Below are 17,336 nucleotides of genomic sequence, written 5' to 3' on the forward strand. Positions count from 1 at the left end.
TGGGGAGCCCAGGTCTGGGATATCAGGGGCTGCGGGTCAGGACTGAGGGGCACAGGCCACGCTGGGGATGGGGGTGGGAGACGGGGAGCCCAGGGCTGAGACAGCAGGGGCCTGTAGGTCAAGAGTGAGGAGCACCGGCAGAGCCGGGGCGGTGGGGAGCCCAGGGCTGGGGTAGCAGAGCCTGTGGGTCAGGAGTGAGGGGCACCGGCAGAGCTGGGGGGCAGCTCATGGTGGGGTAGCCAGGGCCTTCTCCCCCTGGCTCCCAGCCCCTCCTGGCTGCAGCTGGTTCAGCCCAGATGCCCAGGAACCTCCGAATTCCCAGCTGGACTCTTCAGTCCATTAGTAGCTGGCCCCACCCCCCTTCACACTGCCCCTGCCCCCGCAGCTCAGCTCCGCCCTGCTGATCACTGGAGGGCTCTCCAGCCGGCGAGGGGCCCAGGCACCCGGCTCCGGCCCAGTGGGGGCAGAGTGGGGCGAGGGTGGGGAGTCCGTATCCATCCGGCACACATCACCAGGGCATCGCAGCACCCATAGGCCCATCGCCCACCAGTGTGACGTGCTGCCCAGCCCTCGCTGCAGGACCGGGTCCATGGCGATGGAGCAGCGTGGGAGTTTGCCAAGGCAGGTCCATGGGCTGACCAAGCTCCTCCAGAGCGCTGGCTGTCCCCTCGCTCCTCCCCAGCCCCGCTGCCCTGCATTATGTGGGGCATGCTGCCCAAGGAGGGAACAGCCCCGTGTCCCCGCCCCTCCCCATGCAGCCTGGGCACGGTTCCATGGCTCGCTCTGGTTTATTGCTCTGGCGGCTGCCAGTCTCTGAGAACAGGAATCAGGAGACGGCGTGGGGGGTGCAGTGCCCTGGGGGGGGCCCCAGAGCCCAGCTCAGCCGGCGGAATGGACCGTCCTGCACCAGGCGCCCCCCAGTCCAGTCCAGGTCCATCGAGCAGCGCTGCCTCCTGGAGGGGACACATGGACAGAGCCCGGTGCCCTTCCCTTTCCAAGGGCAGGGTGGCTCAGAGTCCTGGGCTGGGACCCCCGGGGGGGCACCCACCCTTGGTGCCTTCATCACCCCCCCATTGTTGAGATGCTGGCGCCACCTGGGGGCTCCGTGCTGTTGGTGCCATCGTGTCCCTTGAGCCATGGGTTCAAGTCCGGGCGACAGCTCGTACCTTGTGCTGCGGCGAGTGCCCGGGGGGTGTCCCTGGGCGCCCTGGCGGGGGTCACAGCAGCTGCTTGTTGCGCTTGGGGATGATCTTCCGGACCGTCCTGCGCTCCGAGATGTTGCGTTTGACCTTCACGCCGGCAGGCGGCGGGTCCAGGTTGAGCGAGGGGCTGGAGTGCGACTTGATGAGGCCGAGCCCCTCATCAGCCGAGTCGGAGCCCCCGAGCCGTGCCTCCCACTGCTCCAGCTCCTCGGAGCCCCCGCACAGCCGCGCCTCCAGCAGCTTCACGTAGGTCTCATAGCGGCGCTTCTGCAAGGGCGAGCGCAGCGTGAGCCCTGGCTGCAGCCAGCTCTGGGGGGCAACACGCCCGGCAGGGGAACAGCCACACAGCATGGCGGGGGTGGGGCACGGGTCCCCAGCCTGGGGTGCCCTGAGATCTTCCCTTTAGTGCTAGTCCCCCCACCCGCAGCACAGTGCCCCCTGCTGAGCCCCTACCTCACCCCCTTCCACCCACCACCCCCTGCTGAGCCTGCCCCCTGCAGCCCGGTGCCCCCTGCTAAGGCCCCATCCCACGCCCTGCTGAGCTCCTGCCCTTCCCCCAGCAGCATAGCGCCCCCTGCTGAGCCCCCACCCTGCCCCCTGAAGCCCAGTGCCCCCTGCTGAGCCGCCCACTCCACACCCTGCAGCACAGCACTCCCCTGCTGAGCCCCCGCCCACTGCTCCCCGCAGCACAGCAGCCCGGTCGAGCCCCCTGGCTCTGAGCTGTCCCTACTGAGGACACTATAAGGTGGATAGAAAGCTGGCTAAATCGTCGGGCTCAACGGGTAGTGATCAATGGCTCCACGTCTAGTTGGCAGTTGGTGTCAAGTGGAGTGCCCCAAGGGTCGGTCCTGGGGCCGGTTTTGTTCAATATCTTCATAAATGATCTGGAGGATGGTGTGGATTGCACCCTCAGGAAGTTTGCAGATGACACTAAACTAGGAGGAGCGGTAGATACGCTGAAGGGCAGGGATAGGATACAGAGGGCCCTAGACAAATTAGAGGATTGGGCCAAAAGAAATCTGATGAGGTTCAACAAGGACAAGTGCAGAGACCTGCACTTAGGAGGGAAGAATCCAATGCACTGCTACAGCCTAGGGACCGAATGGCTAGGCAGCAGTTCTGCAGAAAAGGACCTAGGGGTTATAGGGGAGGAGAAGCTGGATAGGAGTCAACAGTGGGCCCTTGTTGCCAAGAAGGCTAACGGCATTTTGGGCTGTATAAGTAGGGGCATTGCCAGCAGATCGAGGGACGTGATCGTTCCCCTCTATTCGACTATGGTGAGTCCTCATCTGGAGTACTGTGTCCAGTTTTGGGCCCCACACTACAAGAAGGATGTGGAAACATTGGAAAGAGTCCAGCGGAGGGCAACAAAAATGATTAGGGGACTGGAGCACGTGACTTATGAGGAGAGGCTGAGGGAACTGGGATTGTTTAGTCTGCGGAAGAGAAGAATGAGGGGGGATTTGATAGCTGCTTTCAACTACCTGAAAGGGGGTTCCAAAGAGGATGGATCTAGACTGTTCTCAGTGGTGGCAGATGACAGAACAAGGAGTAATGGTCTCAAGTTGCAGTGGGGAAGGTCTAGGTTGGATATTAGGAAAAACTTTTTCACTAGGACGGTGGTGAAGCACTGGAATGCGTTACCTAGGGAGGTGGTGGAATCTCCTTCCTTAGAGGTTTTTAAAGTCAGGCTTGACAAAGCCCTGGCTGGGATGATTTAGTTGGGGATTGATCCTGCTTTGAGCAGGGGGTTGGACTAGATGACCTCCTGTGGTCCCTTCCAACCCTGATATTCTGTGATTCTATGACACAGCGACCTCCGTGCCCGCCCCCAGGGCAGTGCCCACCTCATAGAGCAGATACTCCTTCTTGAGCCGATACTCCTCCAGGTCGCGACCCCGGCCCCGCTTGTCGGGCAGGTTCCGCTGGTGCTCACCCAGCTCGTCGGAGAACTTGTCCATCCACCCCTCATGGGCCTGGTGCTGCTCCTCCTGCCGGGACACGGGCTCAGTCAAGGGGTCCCCCACACACGCCAGGAACCCTCCATGGGAACCACAGCCACTGAGGTGGAGGGGATGCCATGACAAGCAGCCAATCGATGGGGCACCGGGCCGCCATGGGTTGAGCCGGGAAGCTGATCAAGCCACCACCTATGGTGCTCTGATGGGCCCACAAATCCATGAAGGGGCAGAGCCCATGGGGGGTACTTGGGGGGGGGCACCAGGGGGCAAAACTGAGCCAAGGAAGATGCCCCTGTCAGTGAGCCCCTCAGGCTGGGGAGAAAACCACCAGAGGGCCTGGGGTCCCATGGCTGGGAGTCGCTGAGGGCCCTGGGGGTCCCATCACTGGGAGTGGTTGAGGGGCCTGGGGGTCCCAGTGCTGGGGAATCAGTGAGGGACCCTGGGGGTCCCATCATTGGGGGATCCTGTGGCTGGCAGTCGCTGAGGGCTCTGGGGGTCCTTTCACTGGGGAATCGCTGAGGGCCCTGGGGGTCCCACGGCTGGCAGTCTCTGATGGATCTGGGGGTCCCATCACTGGGGGGTCCCATGGCTGGGAGTCGCAGAGGGGCCCTGGGGGTCCCGTGGCTGGGGGGTCCCATGGCTGGCAGTCACTGAGGGCCCTGGGGGTCCCGTGGCTGGCGGGTCACGTGGCTGGCAGTCGCTGAGGGCTCTGGGGGTCCTTTCACTGGGGAATCGCTGACAGCCCTCGGGGTCCCATGGCTGTCAGTCGCTGATGGGTCTGGGGAGTCCCGTGGCAGGGAGTCGCTGAGGGCCCTGGGGGTCCCGTCACTGAGGGTTCCATGGCTGGCAGTTGCTGGGGGTCTGGGGGTCCCATGGCTGGGGGTCCCGTGGCTGGCAGTCGCGGAGGAGCCCTGGGGGTCCCGTCACTGGCAGTCACTCGGGCAGCCCTGCCCCATACCCACGGGTGTCGGCACCGGGGAGCTCACCAGGGAGCTGCGGCTCTGTGCTGTGGGCAGGATGGGCCGGATGAACTTGCGCTGGGAGCCCACAGCCGCCGGGAAGGGCGGAGATGAGAACATGGCGGCCACCAGGTTGATGCGGGAGATCCAGGAGCTCATCTCCTCGGCGCTTCTGGGGAGGAGAGAGGGAGAGACTGGGGTGTGGGTTCTGGGAGGAGGCCACGCCCTGGGGCCTGAGCGGGAGCAGAGACTCTCAGGGGTGAAGGCTCCAACTGGCTGCCCCTGGCTGGGTCCCAGTCTGTGGTCAGCTCCCAGGGCAGATGCAGTGGGTCGGGAGTGAGGGGCACGGGCAGAGCTCCCGCTAGGAAGGCAGAGCCATGTAACATGCAGTGCTCCCAGGGTGGCATGGGCAGCAGGCCCCAGGACAGGGGGGACTGAGGTAAAGGAGCAGGGAGAGTGTGCCTCAGGGTGTGGGGGAGCGGGGGCAGCATGTCCAGGACAGGGTGGGGGGCAGTGTGCCCTGGCCAGGGAAGAAGGACAGGGCTGGGGGGCATCATGCCCAGGACGGGGCAGGGGGCAGCTTCCCCAGGGCAGGGGGATGGGGCTGCATGCCCAGGATGGGGGCAGTGTACTCAGGTGGGGAGGATAGTGTGCCCAGGTGGGGGGGGCAGTGTGCCCTGACCCAGGGGAGAAGGGCAGGACGGGGAGCATCATGCCCAAGGTAGGGAAGAGGGCAGCATCCCCTGGTTGGGGGGATGAGCCCGGGATGGGGACAGTGTACCCAGGGCGGGAGGTCCCATGCCTGGGGGGCACTCACAGCGCCTGGAAGAGGAAGATGCGCCAGTCGGCCGTCTGGAGGCGGAAGACATGTGGCCGCTTGTTGTACTTGGAGGCTCTCTCGGCTAGTGCATGGTGCACCCCGATCGGCTCCTCCATGCCTGGCACGTCAACCCGGGTCTCATCCTGTGAGGAAGGGGCACATGGAGCATGAGCCAAGAGGCGGGAGCAGACAGCCCTGCCCAGAGCCCTAGCCCCCGCCTGGCACAGCCCGTCTGCCCCCACTGCCTGCCCCTTGTGCCCCCATGCCAGGGACCTGCTCCCAGGGCGCTCCTGCTCCGTGGGTTGGGCCAGGGGTGCTGGGCCTGGCTGGTGTCTGCCGGGGGCTCCCACTGGCCATCAGGGAGACACAGATCTGAGCCACAAAGAGCCCCCAAAGCCACATTAGATATGGTATCCTCCAGGCACGGGATGGGGCTGGGGATTAGACCCTTAAGGGCTGCTCTCCCCATGCCTCCAGCCCCATGGCGCTGCCCACCCCCCTCCCTGCACCCCCAACCCCATGGCACTGCCCACCGCTCCCCACACCCCCAGCCCCAAAGCAGGACCCCAGCATTACCTTGAGGAAGTAGAGCACCATCCCCTTGAGCACCGTGTAGAAGGTTTTCCAGCCTCGCTTCCCCCAGGGTGCTGGAAGGGCAAAGGTCATGCAGGGTGAGACCCCAGCCCCTCCCGCCCCAGGGAGGGTGAGACCGCCACCCGCCCCAGCCCGTGATGGGTGTCACCCTCCAATGCTGGTTTCCCGGGGTGACAAGCGTCACATACACACGCGCACATGCTGGTTGCTGGGGCGACAGGCATCACCCCTCCCCCCTGCGCTGGTTGCCAGGTGATGGGTGTCACTGTCCCGCGCTGGTTGCTGGGGCGACAGGCATCACCCCGCCCCACTGCGCTGGTGGTGTCACTCCTGCCCCCATGCTGATTGCCAGGCAACGGATGTCACTCCCCCCCCATCCTGGTTGCCAGGCAATGGGTGTCACTGCTCCGCCCCCTGCTGGTTGCCGGGGAGACGGATGACACTCACTCTTCTTGCCATCGGCTTCAGCGTGCACCTTGCGGGCGAGCTGCCCCTCCTTGTATGTGGTGGCCTTGGCGTCCTGGGTCAGCGTCAGGAAGGGGTTACTTTTCTTCCGGCTGGACGGGGTGCTGGGCGGCCGGGGTGTCAGGGCACTGACCAGCTCCTCCTCGTCCCTGCAGGGGGAGCCACAGTGCCCGGCATTACAGGCTGGGCTGGCAAGGTGCCCCCCCGGGGTCAGAAAGGAACAGGCCGGGGTTTGTGTCCCCCCCCTCGCCTCCCCACGGTCAGAATGGAACAGGTTGTGGCTCCCCCCCATCAGAATGGAACATGCCATTGACCAGCGGGTGGAATGGGGGCTGGACCAGGCTGTACGGCTCCCGGGAGGGACCATTGCAGGCAGCGGGGGCAGTGGGAGGCTGGCGGGGCCCCGGGTACTCACATGGCCCACTCCAGCTTCTCGTTGCGGATGGAGTAATACAGGGCCTGCCAGGAGAGCAACAGGGCGTCAGAGCGGCCACGCCCCCCTGAGAGCCCCGCCCCCTGCCTGGGGCAGGCCGCTCGCTGCCCCCTAGCAGCCACAGAGCCGGGGGTCCCTGCCTCCCTCTGGCGCTACCCTGGGCAGGGCTCTTCCTTCCGCAGCCAGGCTCTGCAGGGACAGCCCTCGCCAGGACTGCTGGGCACCCCCATCGGAGGGGGTGTCACCCTTGCTGCAATCACCGCGACCCCACATCCATTCCCTGGGCTGTCTCCCCAAGGGCATGGCAGGAATGGGCCTGGGCTCTGGGATTAGCCGGGTTCCTCCCCCCACACAGGGCCACGCGGAGCCCTGTCACCCTCCCCACCCCATGCAGCACTGAGACACTGGGGGCAGGGTGCCAGGGATAGGTAGAGATAGCTAGAGGGGGTGTATGTGGATAGCTAGATAGATTAGACAGAGGGGGTCGATGAGGGTAGATAGCTAGAGGGGGTCGATGAGGGTAGATAGCTAGATAGATTAGATAGAGGGGTCGATGGGAATAGATAGCTGAATAGATAGCTAGGGGGGGTGTATGTGGATAGATAGATAGATTAGATAGAGGGGGTCGATGAGGGTAGATAGCTAGAGGGGGTCGATAGGGATAGCTAGATAGATTAGATAGAGGGGGTCGATGGGGATAGATAGCTAGAGGGGGTCGATGGGGATAGATAGCTGGATAGCTAGCTAGAGGGGATCGATGGGGATAGATAGATAGATTAGATAGAGGGGGTCGATGGGGATAGCTAGCTAGAGGGGATCGATGGGGATAGATAGATTAGATAGAGGGGGTCGATGGGGATAGATAGATAGATAGATAGATAGATAGAGGGAGTGTGTAGGGTAGATAGATACGGGGGTGGATGGACATATTTGTGGCAGGATGGACAGACAGACAGGTGACCAGATGGAGGGTGCAGTGGGTGGACACACAGCTGGGTAGGTATTGGGGCCCGCCAGGCCCTCAGCTGGCATGCAGGCCAGAAGCTCTTGACACCAGCAGCACCAGCTCGCCCGGCCAAGGGGTTCAGTACCTTGAGCTGATCTTTGGGGAAGTTCTGCCCGTCCCTCATACCATCAAGGTTGGTTACAAACTCGTGGCAGGTCATGCTGCGGCCGATGTTCTGCAGCCACAAGGGGGCGATGGTGTGACGCACACAGGGGTGGGAGAAACGTGGATCACAGTGAGAACAGGGCTGGGTTTGTGCCCGTGTGGCACTTCGTGCTGCCCAGCGCACATGGCTGCCACACATGTCCTCCCCACCCCAGGCCAGGGCCAGCACCAGGGCCAGGGGCACTGACCCCACACAGCCTGGATAATGGAGCCAAATGATCTTTCTAGCACTCAGAGCCTGCTGCTCCCAAAGCCCTGGAGGGGAGCTGCGCCGGGGCTATGACACACTGTTACATGCTGCTACATCCAGCCAGCAGAGGGCAGCTGTGCCATGTCTGGCCCCCTGTAGTGCTGGCCAGGGCCACAAACACAGGCTGACGGAGGAGGCGCCCATGGTTCCATCCTGCCGGCTGACAACTCAGCTGGGGGGTGGGCCCTGCGCCCCTCTCACTGCTAGCCTGCCAGTGACAACATGGCTATCCCAGTGACGGGCAGCCTCCCCTTAAATCACTCCTTGCCCCTAAGAATACAAAGCGAGGGGGGGTGGCAGGAAGGAGCAGAACCCAGGAGTCCGGGGGCCAGGTCTGTGCTGGAGCCTGCTTGGGCACATCCCTCCAAGCCTGTGTTTCTGCACACAGGCCCTCCCCTGTTCACACACATGCTCGATCTTGGGCAAACAACCTGTGTGATTCACATGCGTGCATACCCAGGACCTTGTGCCCACACTCACACAGCATTTTGCCCTGGAGCTGCAGCATGGAGCCATGATGCATCTGGGCGGGGGGTGCTGTTCTCAGGGGTGACCTTCCCCCTGCCCCAGGGTGAATCACGGGCACAGCTCCTCCTGGGTACAAGGCCTGGGGTCCCACACAGAACAGCTGCCGGGGCACAGCTGGGCACGGTCAGGCACCAGGGGTGACTCCCAGAGCAGCAGGAGAAGGGGAGTTTGCAGGACCAGTCGCTGCACTGCCCAACTCCCCAGATCAGCCAAAGGCTAATGGGACCCTTGAGCAGTGCTGGGATTAGAGTGGGTGTCCCTGGGGCACCCACAGTGTGACCAGGGACAGCTAGGTGAGGGCCGAGGAGACCCACCCAGTAAACTGAAATGCCAGCCAAAACCAGTGGGCAGCCCCAGCTCCAAGGATTTCCCTCCCGCGTGACACGGGCATACTCTAGCATGCACAAACCCATGAGCAACGCCGGGCAGGCACCCAGACGGCTGGGCACACGAGTATGTGTGAGATCACGGAGCCCGTGTCCACGCATGTGCACGCTAACTGGAGGCCTGTCCCGCCCCGGACTGAGCCTGCCGATTTGCTAACAAGCTTTTCAGCCGTGCTTTTTCATGCAATCGGTTCCCTTAGTGACTGGCGCTGGCGAAAAGGACCAGATGGACGGACCATCCCTTCCCCCCGCTGCTGAATCCCAGAACATGCACAGCCATCTGACCCCAGTCCTCACCCCGCCCTTCGAGGCGGAGCTCTGTCTCCATGGCCCAGGACCTCGTGAGCCCTCCCTGCTGGAGATGGGCTGAGCCCCCCATCTCATTGCACACTCGCACCAAAGCACTCACCGATGGGAACCACCGGGGAGAGGGCACGTCCTGCTACCAACCCCATTCCCCTTCTGTGCCCAGCTGCACGAAACAGCCCAGCTCTGGACACCGCCTTGGCATGGCCAGTCGGGCCACACTCTGGGCTTGGTTGGTGAGATCCCCATTGAACCCCCCCACCCCTCCGTGCCCCTGGGCTTACCTGCCCATGCAGGTCCGTATTGAGCAGCATGACGGCGCAGGTCAAGGTGTGCACTGCATCTAGGGGCAGAGAGGGAGCGTGTTTGGCATGGAGCCGGCCTGGGGGTCCCACACCCCTCCAGGGCACAGATCGCCCCACCCGGCACCTCTCCCAGGCAGGCACTGTGGCAACCTCCCGGCAAGCGATCCCAGCTCTCAGTGGCACAGCTCCTCCCCCGCCATCTACTGAGTGCTGGGGTGGAGGTAGGGCAGGGCAATCATGGGGGGCAATCATGTGTGGGGGCAGTGGGGAATCCCAAAACGCCTTCATCCCGGGGCTCCGAAGAAAACCTGGGCATCCCAGCCAAACTCCAGCTCCATTCATCCCCACCACCCCTAACCCTCACCCCTCCCTCACAGCTTCCTGTGGGCGGCACTCTTCACTTCCTGTCTTAAACTGGCCTGCAGCCTTGTGGTACCGTTAAACAGCTGCCTGGTTCCAGCCCAGAGGTGGCAGGTGCTGTGAGCACTCCGAATGGCCCGGGAGCTGGGAGGGTTCATGGCTGCCAGGCGCTGGCCTGGGTGCATTGCCGCTCTTTAGAAGCATGGTGGTCCTGCCTCTCAAGCACCCTGTAGAGGAGGGATGGGAATCACTGCCTCCTAGTGGGGTGGGGAAACTGAGGCACAGAGCAGCACCGGTCCCGTGGGGAGTGAGTGACAGTGTCAGGTCCAGCATACATCAGACCCTAGGGTGCCTGTGAGCCGGGGCGGGGATGTGGGGGGCCCGGGGCGCTCACCTGCCGAGGGGAAGGCGTCGGGGTTGCTGAGGTGATAGCGCTTAGAGAAGTGTCTGAGGATCCGCTCCCGCTCCTGCGTCTCCCCAGTCAGCACGAAGGCCTTGAGGAAGGACCTGCCCAGCACACAGGAGACACCACCCGGGGAGACTTGCAGCTGGCACCTAGACTGGCTGGATCCTCTCCTCTCCCCACCCTGCGCATGCCGCTCGTCTGCTGCACTGCAGCCCCAGGTATGTTTGTACAGCCCCTGGCCCCCTGTGGCCCCAGGCCCGTGCAACAGGGACTCTGCCTCCCTGGACCCAGAGATGTGTAGCCTGGGGGCTCTCTCTGCCTGGGGCTGATCAGCTGTTTGCTCCAATCCCCGCCCCCCCTCCCCACATCTGCCCTATTTAGCTTGTCAGCTCTTTGGGGTGGGAACTGTCCAGTACGCTGTGTGTCCAGGGCCTGGCACCACGGGGCCCTCTCTGGCTGGCCTTAGGTCCGGTCATCAGCAGCATGGTCCGATGCTGAGATGAGGAATTAATAGCGCTGCCCTGAGCGTCCCCTCCCTCTGCCCCCCTCCCTGCAGGCTTTCGTCCCACGCTGCTCCCCTGGGAAACGCTCTGGACGGGTCTGCGGTGCCCTTACCTGAGGGCCCGGTCCAGAGTCTGCCCGCTGAACTGGAAGAAGGCGAGGTACTCCTCCGCCACCTGCCGGCTGAACTCGTTGCTGGGAACCAACACATGCAGATCAGAGCAGTGCAGAGCTGAGCTCCGGGCTACTCCAGCCCCAGCCTCTCCCAGCAGGGGGCGCTGTGGGGGGCGGGGCAGGGCACTGGCTGTGGGGGAAGCTCCCAGCTACTCCAGCCCCAGCCTTGGGCACTGTGGGGAGTGGGGCAGGGCACTGGCTGTGGGGGGAGCTCCTGGCTACTCCAGCCCTCCCAGTAGGGGGCACTCCAGAACACCATCCATCTTGCCCAAAACGTCACTTAAGTCCTTACTTCTTCCTGAGGTAGGAGGCCACCTGCGACCTCTTGAAGCCGTCCAGGTGGTAAAGCCTTGCTGCCAGCCGCTGAGCTGCCCCCTGGTCCCCAGAGGCCCCGTTGGCAAGGAGGGCCCCGTCGGGCTGCAACACTTCCGGGTCTCCTGGCTTCTCCCCTGCGTCCTCCTCCTTGGGAAACCTGAGGGGGCGGACGGGGGTGTCAACAGCAAGGGGACGCCCCTCCCACCACTGCCCTCCCCATGGCTGAGTCCAGCCCTCTCCTGCAGCAGCCTGCTGGGAGGGGAGGCACTGGCTGCGAGGCCCAGCTCTGCCCCCGGCTGGGCAGTGTAAGTGGCGCATGGGGCCTTGTGATCTGCCCCTCTGTGTGCGGCGCTCAGACACGGGTCTGTGGATAAGTGAGGTTAAGAGTCCTCCTACGGCGGCTGCTGCCTCTGAGCTCTCTTTGTTAGCTCCTGGGGCCAAGGCCGCGGTTTGGAAGCTGGGTTCTCATCCTACTTCCCCATTAGGGGTGAGCAAATCCTATATCAGCTCATGTGTGCATCAAAGAGCCGTCAGGGAGTAGGGCTGGGAGGAGCGCACACCTGCAGTCTGTGAAAGGAAGGCTGGTCAAGTTTTTAGCCTGAAACCTGGGTTCAATTCCCCATGTGACCTTACTTAGACCCAGATCCTCCATGTTAGGCTCCTAATTCCCCTTGGCAATCAGGAGCCTAAATATCTCTGAGGATCTGGGCCTCAGGCCCCACTAGGGTTGCCAACTTTCTAATTGCACAAAATAAAACACAAAACACAAAAAAGAGGCTTACAAGATTGGACAAATGACCAGGGATGAGTATATAAATATTGCTTGGGCATGTAGGAATGAAATCAGGAAGGCTAAATCACAATTGGAGTTGCAGCTAGCGAGGGATGTTAAGAGTAACAAGAAGGGTTTCTTCAGGTATGCTGGCAACAAGAAGAAAGTCAAGGAAAGTGTGGGCCCCTTACTAAATGAGGGAGGCAACCTAGTGACAGTGGATGTGGAAAAAGCTAATGTACTCAATGCTTTTTTTGCCTCTGTCTTCACGAACAAGGTCAGCTCCCAGACTACTGCACTGGGCAGCACAGCATGGGGAGGAGGTGACCAGCCCTCGGTGGAGAAAGGAGTGGTTCGGGACTATTTAGAAAAGCTGGACCTGCACAAGTCCATGGGGCCAGATGCGTTGCATCCGAGAGCGCTAAAGGAATTGGCGGCTGTGATTGCAGAGCCATTGGCCATTATCTTTGAAAACTCGTGGCGATGCGGAGAAGTCCCGGAAGACTGGAAAAAGACTAATGTAGTGCCCATCTTTAAAAAAGGGAAGAAGGAGGATCCTGGGAACTACAGGCCAGTCAGCCTCACCTCAGTCCCTGGAAAAATCATGGAGCAGGTCCTCAAGGAATCAATTCTGAAGCACTTAGAGGAGAGGAAAGTGATCAGGAACAGTCAGCATGGATTCACCAAGGGAAAGTCATGCCTGACTAACCTAATTGCCTTCTATGACGAGATAACTGGCTCTGTGGATGAAGGGAAAGCAGTGGACGTGTTATTCCTCAACTTTAGCAAAGCTTTTGACACGGTCTCCCACAGTATTCTTGCCAGGAAGTTAAAGAAGTATGGGCTGGATGAATGCACTACAAGGTGGGTAGAAAGTTGGCTAGATTGTCGGGCTGAACAGGTAGTGATCAATGGCTCCATGTCTAGTTGGCAGCCGGTATCTAGCGGAGTGCCCCAAGGGTCGGTCTTGGGGCTGGTTTTGTTCAATATCTTCATTAATGATCTGCAGGATGGTGTGGATTGCACCCTCAGCAAGTTTGCAGATGACACTAAACTGGGAGGAGAGGTAGATACGCTGGAGGGTAGGGATAGGATACAGAGGGACCTAGACAAATTGGAGGATTCGGCCAAAAGAAATCTGATGAGGTTCAACAAGGACAAGTGCAGAGTCCTGCACTTAGGACAGAAGAATCCCATGCACCGCTACAGACTAGGGACCGAATGGCTCGGCAGCAGTTCTGCAGAGAAGGACCTAGGGGTGACAGTGGACGAGAAGCTGGATATGAGCCAGCAGTGTGCCCTTGTTGCCAAGAAGGCCAATGGCATTTTGGGATGTATAAGTAGGGGCATAGCGAGCAGATCGAGGGACGTGATCGTTCCCCTCTATTCGACATTGGTGAGGCCTCATCTGGAGTACTGTGTCCAGTTTTGGGCCCCACACTACAAGAAGGATGTGGATAAATTGGAGAGAGTCCAGCGAAGGGCAACAAAAATGATTAGGGGTCTGGAAAACATGACTTATGAGGAGAGGCTGAGGGAACTGGGATTGTTCAGTCTACAGAAGAGAAGAATGAGGGGGGATTGGATAGCTGCTTTTAACTACCTGAAAGGTGGATCCAAAGAGGATGGATCTAGACTATTCCCAGTGATAGCAGATGACAGGACAAGGAGTAATGGTCTCAAGTTGCAGTGGGGAAGGTTTAGGTTGGATATTAGGAAAACCTTTTTCACTAGGAGGGTGGTGAAACACTGGAATGCATTACATAGGGAGGTGGTGGAATCCCCTTCCTTAGAAGTTTTTAAGGTCAGGCTTGACAAAGCCCTGGCTGGGATGATTTAGTTGGGATTGGTCCTGCTCTGGGCAGAGGGTTGGACTAGATGACCTCCTGAGGTCCTTTCCAGCCCTGATAGTCTGTGATTCTATGATTCTGTGAAACACCCCTGCCCGAAGCCCTGCCCCCACTCACTCCATCCCTCCTCCCTCCTTCAGTCGCTCTCCCTGACCCTCACTCACTTTCACCGGGCTGGGGCATGGGGGTTGGGGTGCGGGCTCTAGGCTGGGGGTGCAGGCTTCGGGTGGGGCCAGAAATGAGAGGTTCAGGGTAAAGGTGATGGCTCTGGCTGGGGGTGCGGGCTCTGGGTGAGGCTGGGGAGGAGAGGTTTGGGGTGCAGGAGGGGACTCAGGCCTGGGGCAGGGACAGTGGCGGATTAATGATTTTGCTGCCCCTAGACCCTGAAATAATTGGTGCCCCCCCCGCCCCACCCCAGCTCATCTCCGCTCCGCCTCCGCCCCTGAGCGCGCCACCGGGTCCTGCTTCTCCCCGCTCCCTGCCAGGGCTTATGCGGGAAACAGGTTTGCGAAGGGGGGGAAGGCAGCGCACTCAGGAGCAAAGGTGGGGCCGGGGCGGGGATCTGGGGAAGGGGACCAATAGGGGCAGGGAGGGGGTGGGGAATGGGGGCGGGGAAGGGGTGGAGTTGGGGTGGGGCCGGGGGCGCAAACCGGTGCCGGGGGAAGCAGCAAGGCTGCTATTATAAATTTGCTGCCCCTGCAAATTTGCAAGCCTAGGCGTTAATAAGTCGCTGGGCAGGGAGTTCGGGTGTTGGGGGGTGTGGACTCCGGAGGCAGTTTGGGTGTGGGAGGGGACTCTGGGCTGGGCTGGGGGTTCGGGGTGCAGGTCCTGGCGGCACTTACCGCGGCTCCCAGAAAGCGGCCGCCAGATCCCTGCAGTGCAGCCCTAGGCGCATGGGCAGCAGGGAGGCTCCGCTTGGTGCCCTTGTGCCCGCAGGCACCGCCCCCGCAGCCCTAGAGCCCTTTTTAAAATTTGGCGTCACATTAGCTAGCCTCCAGGCATCTGGTACAGAAGCTGATTTAAATGATAGGTCACAGACCACAGTTAGTAGTTCTGCAATTTCACATCTGAGTTCCCTCCGAACTCTTGGGTGATACCATCTGGTCCTGGTGACTTACTCATGTTTAATTTATCAATTTGTTCCAAAACCTCTTCTAATGATACCTCCATCTGGGACAGTTCCTCGGATCTGTCACCTAAAAGGAATGGCTCAGGTTTGGGAATCTCTCTCACATCCTCAGCTGTGAAGACCGATGCAAAGAATTCATTTAGTTTCTCTGCAATGGCCTTATCGTCCTTGAGTGCTCCTTTAGCATCTCGATCGTCCAGTGGCCCCACTGGTTGTTAAGCAGCTTCCTGCTTCTGATGGACTTTAAAAAAAACCCTGCTTTTACTTTTTGAGTCTTTGGCTAACAGAGAGAGCTGTCTTGCATCCACCCTCACGGCCCTAGCCTGGCTTTGTGCTCAGCCCTGGTGTTCTGCCCTGCGCTGCCCTGAGAAGGAATTCACAGTGATGTCACCTGGTGTTAATCTCCCCTCTCCACCCAGCTCAGCTTGTGAGCCAAGTAAAACTGGGGGGGGCAGGGGACAAAGTCCTGCCTGGGAGCATAATCCTAACAGCAGCAAAGCCCCTTCCCCCTGCGCCCTTCTGAACCAGCACCATGCGGTTACACCCTGGGGTGTAACCAGGGATTAGAGCAGCAGCCAACAGAGGGCTGGCACTGGCTGGGGTGGATATCCCAGACAGAAAGAGAAAGCAAAGCTGCTTGGGTCACCGGGCACTGACTCAGGGATCTGGCTGACTGGTTTGGACGTTAACCCTTGCAGCGCATGCGTAGGGCTGCTGGGGGCGCTCCGTGCCCTGCTGGACCCGGTGGGAGCTCTTGGCATCGAAGGGAGGAGATGCGGGCTACCCACTTTGCCAGGATGCATGGGCATCCCCCACAGCCTGGGCTAAACCCACATGGCCTGCAGCTGGGTTCTTGGGCCGGAAGGCCCCAGGACACTGCATGGGGGCCAGCTGTGGGGCGGGGGCTGAACCCTCTTGAGGGAACGTGGGGGTGAAGAGGCGGGCAAATGGCTGGGAGCAGGGGAGGGGTTGAGTGTGGGGGTTTGTCAGCAGCTAGATCAGCAGCGTGGCTGGGGGCTGCGTGTGGGGTGATGGCCAGAGGCAGGCTGGTGAGGGAGAAGAGGGAGCCCAGCCCTGGGGTGGGAGTATGGCAACCCTCCGCACCATGCTCTCTACGCCCCACTTCCAAGGTGCACCAGCTCCAAAGGGTTAACAGCCCGGGGCCGCAGGGCTGGGCAATGCACTGGGCAATACACCGGGCTCTGGGGAGGAGCATGGCCCCACAGGCAGGGGGTAGCAGCACTGCTGGGAAAGGGCTGGGTGCTGCCCCGCTTCACAACTCTACTTGCCCCTCGGCCTGGCCTGGAGGGCCGGGCTCCCCACACACCATCCAGCCCGGGGGGGCTCATGGGACCGGCTCCCCTCCTGGCATTCCCAGAACTCTGCACAGCACTCTGGATGGGTCCTGTGCACCATAGCGCAGGGCCTGTCAGCTCTCAGGGCGGGGACCGTCTCTGCTCTGGGTCTGTTCAGCGCCCGGCGCCATGGGGGCCTGGCCTGTGACCAGGGCTGCTAGGCACTACCTAATACACCTAACAATGTACAGTGCCAGGGGCCACGGGGGACCTGGCCTGGGCACTGCCGTAATACACCTAATAAATCACCTACAGTGCTTAGCACCATGGGGGCGCGGCCTGGGGCTTAGACACCTGGGCACTACCGTAATACACCTAATAAATCACATGTGTGGGGCTGCTAGGCACAACCATCATACACCTAATAAATCAGATACAGTCCTTGATCTATGGGGGCCTGGCCCTTGACTGAGGTGCCTAGGTGCTACCCTAATACACTTAGTAAATAAGAACAATAACCTCACTGGTGCCAGGGGCAAGGTGCTGAGCATGATGCCAGCCCAGTGAGTGACCTGTCCGTACCAGTCTGGCTGGTGGCTGACAGCCCCCCAGCTGAGGGGATCTGCACTACAGACAGCGATGCTGTGGCTGGGAGCGTGGGGGCTGGCTGGGTGCCCTGCAGCACCCTACGAAGTCAATGCTTGAGGCTGGAGTCAGTGAGGCATCGTCTGGCAAAGCCCACAGGGTCAATGTCTCCTGGGAGCCCACAGCTCAGATTCACTGCCCTGGAAGGGCTTGGCCAGGACAGCCTGCACCCGCCCACAGCCCAGCCCAGCAGGGACCAGCAGCCAGCCCGGAGGTTGCATCAGGCTGGTCAGATGTGAGGGTGAGACAGAGCCAGGGAGAGAGAAAGGGCAGCAGAAGGTGGGAGAAAGCAGAGAGCTGGTCATAGTGAGAGGCAGCAGGGCTGGAGCCCAGAGGCCCCGGGGATGGGCACCTCATTAGAGAAAGACAGATGCATTGGATAGCTAGTAACACAGAATCACAGAATATCAGGGTTGGAAGGGACCTCAGGAGGTCATCTAGTCCAACCCCCTGCTCAAAGCAGGACCAATCCCCAATTTTTGCCCCAGATCCCTAAATGGCCCCCTCAA

General features: G+C 61.0%; 1 protein-coding gene across 3 annotated transcripts in view; it reads right to left on the bottom strand.

Annotated features, from left to right (window-relative positions):
• Positions 1–776: 776 nt before the first annotated feature.
• The window catches only part of LOC144257731 (PH and SEC7 domain-containing protein 4-like), a 34,907-nt gene continuing 18,347 nt past the window's right edge, over positions 777–17,336 (bottom strand). For 2 of the 3 annotated variants that reach the window (XM_077805833.1, XM_077805834.1), the window contains exons 5-16: positions 11,114–11,293; positions 10,762–10,842; positions 10,135–10,247; positions 9,360–9,418; positions 7,526–7,615; positions 6,417–6,460; positions 5,984–6,150; positions 5,519–5,589; positions 4,940–5,085; positions 4,150–4,294; positions 3,050–3,193; positions 777–1,469 (exon numbers count right to left, since the gene is read on the bottom strand). In XM_077805833.1, the coding sequence (XP_077661959.1) occupies positions 1,218–1,469; positions 3,050–3,193; positions 4,150–4,294; positions 4,940–5,085; positions 5,519–5,589; positions 5,984–6,150; positions 6,417–6,460; positions 7,526–7,615; positions 9,360–9,418; positions 10,135–10,247; positions 10,762–10,842; positions 11,114–11,293 (1,492 nt within the window). In that variant the 3' untranslated portion in view covers positions 777–1,217. The remainder of the gene's footprint in view (positions 1,470–3,049; positions 3,194–4,149; positions 4,295–4,939; positions 5,086–5,518; positions 5,590–5,983; positions 6,151–6,416; positions 6,461–7,525; positions 7,616–9,359; positions 9,419–10,134; positions 10,248–10,761; positions 10,843–11,113; positions 11,294–17,336) is intronic. The other variant, XM_077805835.1, reaches the window with a different exon arrangement.

The sequence above is a fragment of the Eretmochelys imbricata genome, chromosome 26 (assembly GCF_965152235.1).
Source record: "Eretmochelys imbricata isolate rEreImb1 chromosome 26, rEreImb1.hap1, whole genome shotgun sequence".
Lineage (NCBI taxonomy): Eukaryota > Metazoa > Chordata > Testudines > Cheloniidae > Eretmochelys > Eretmochelys imbricata.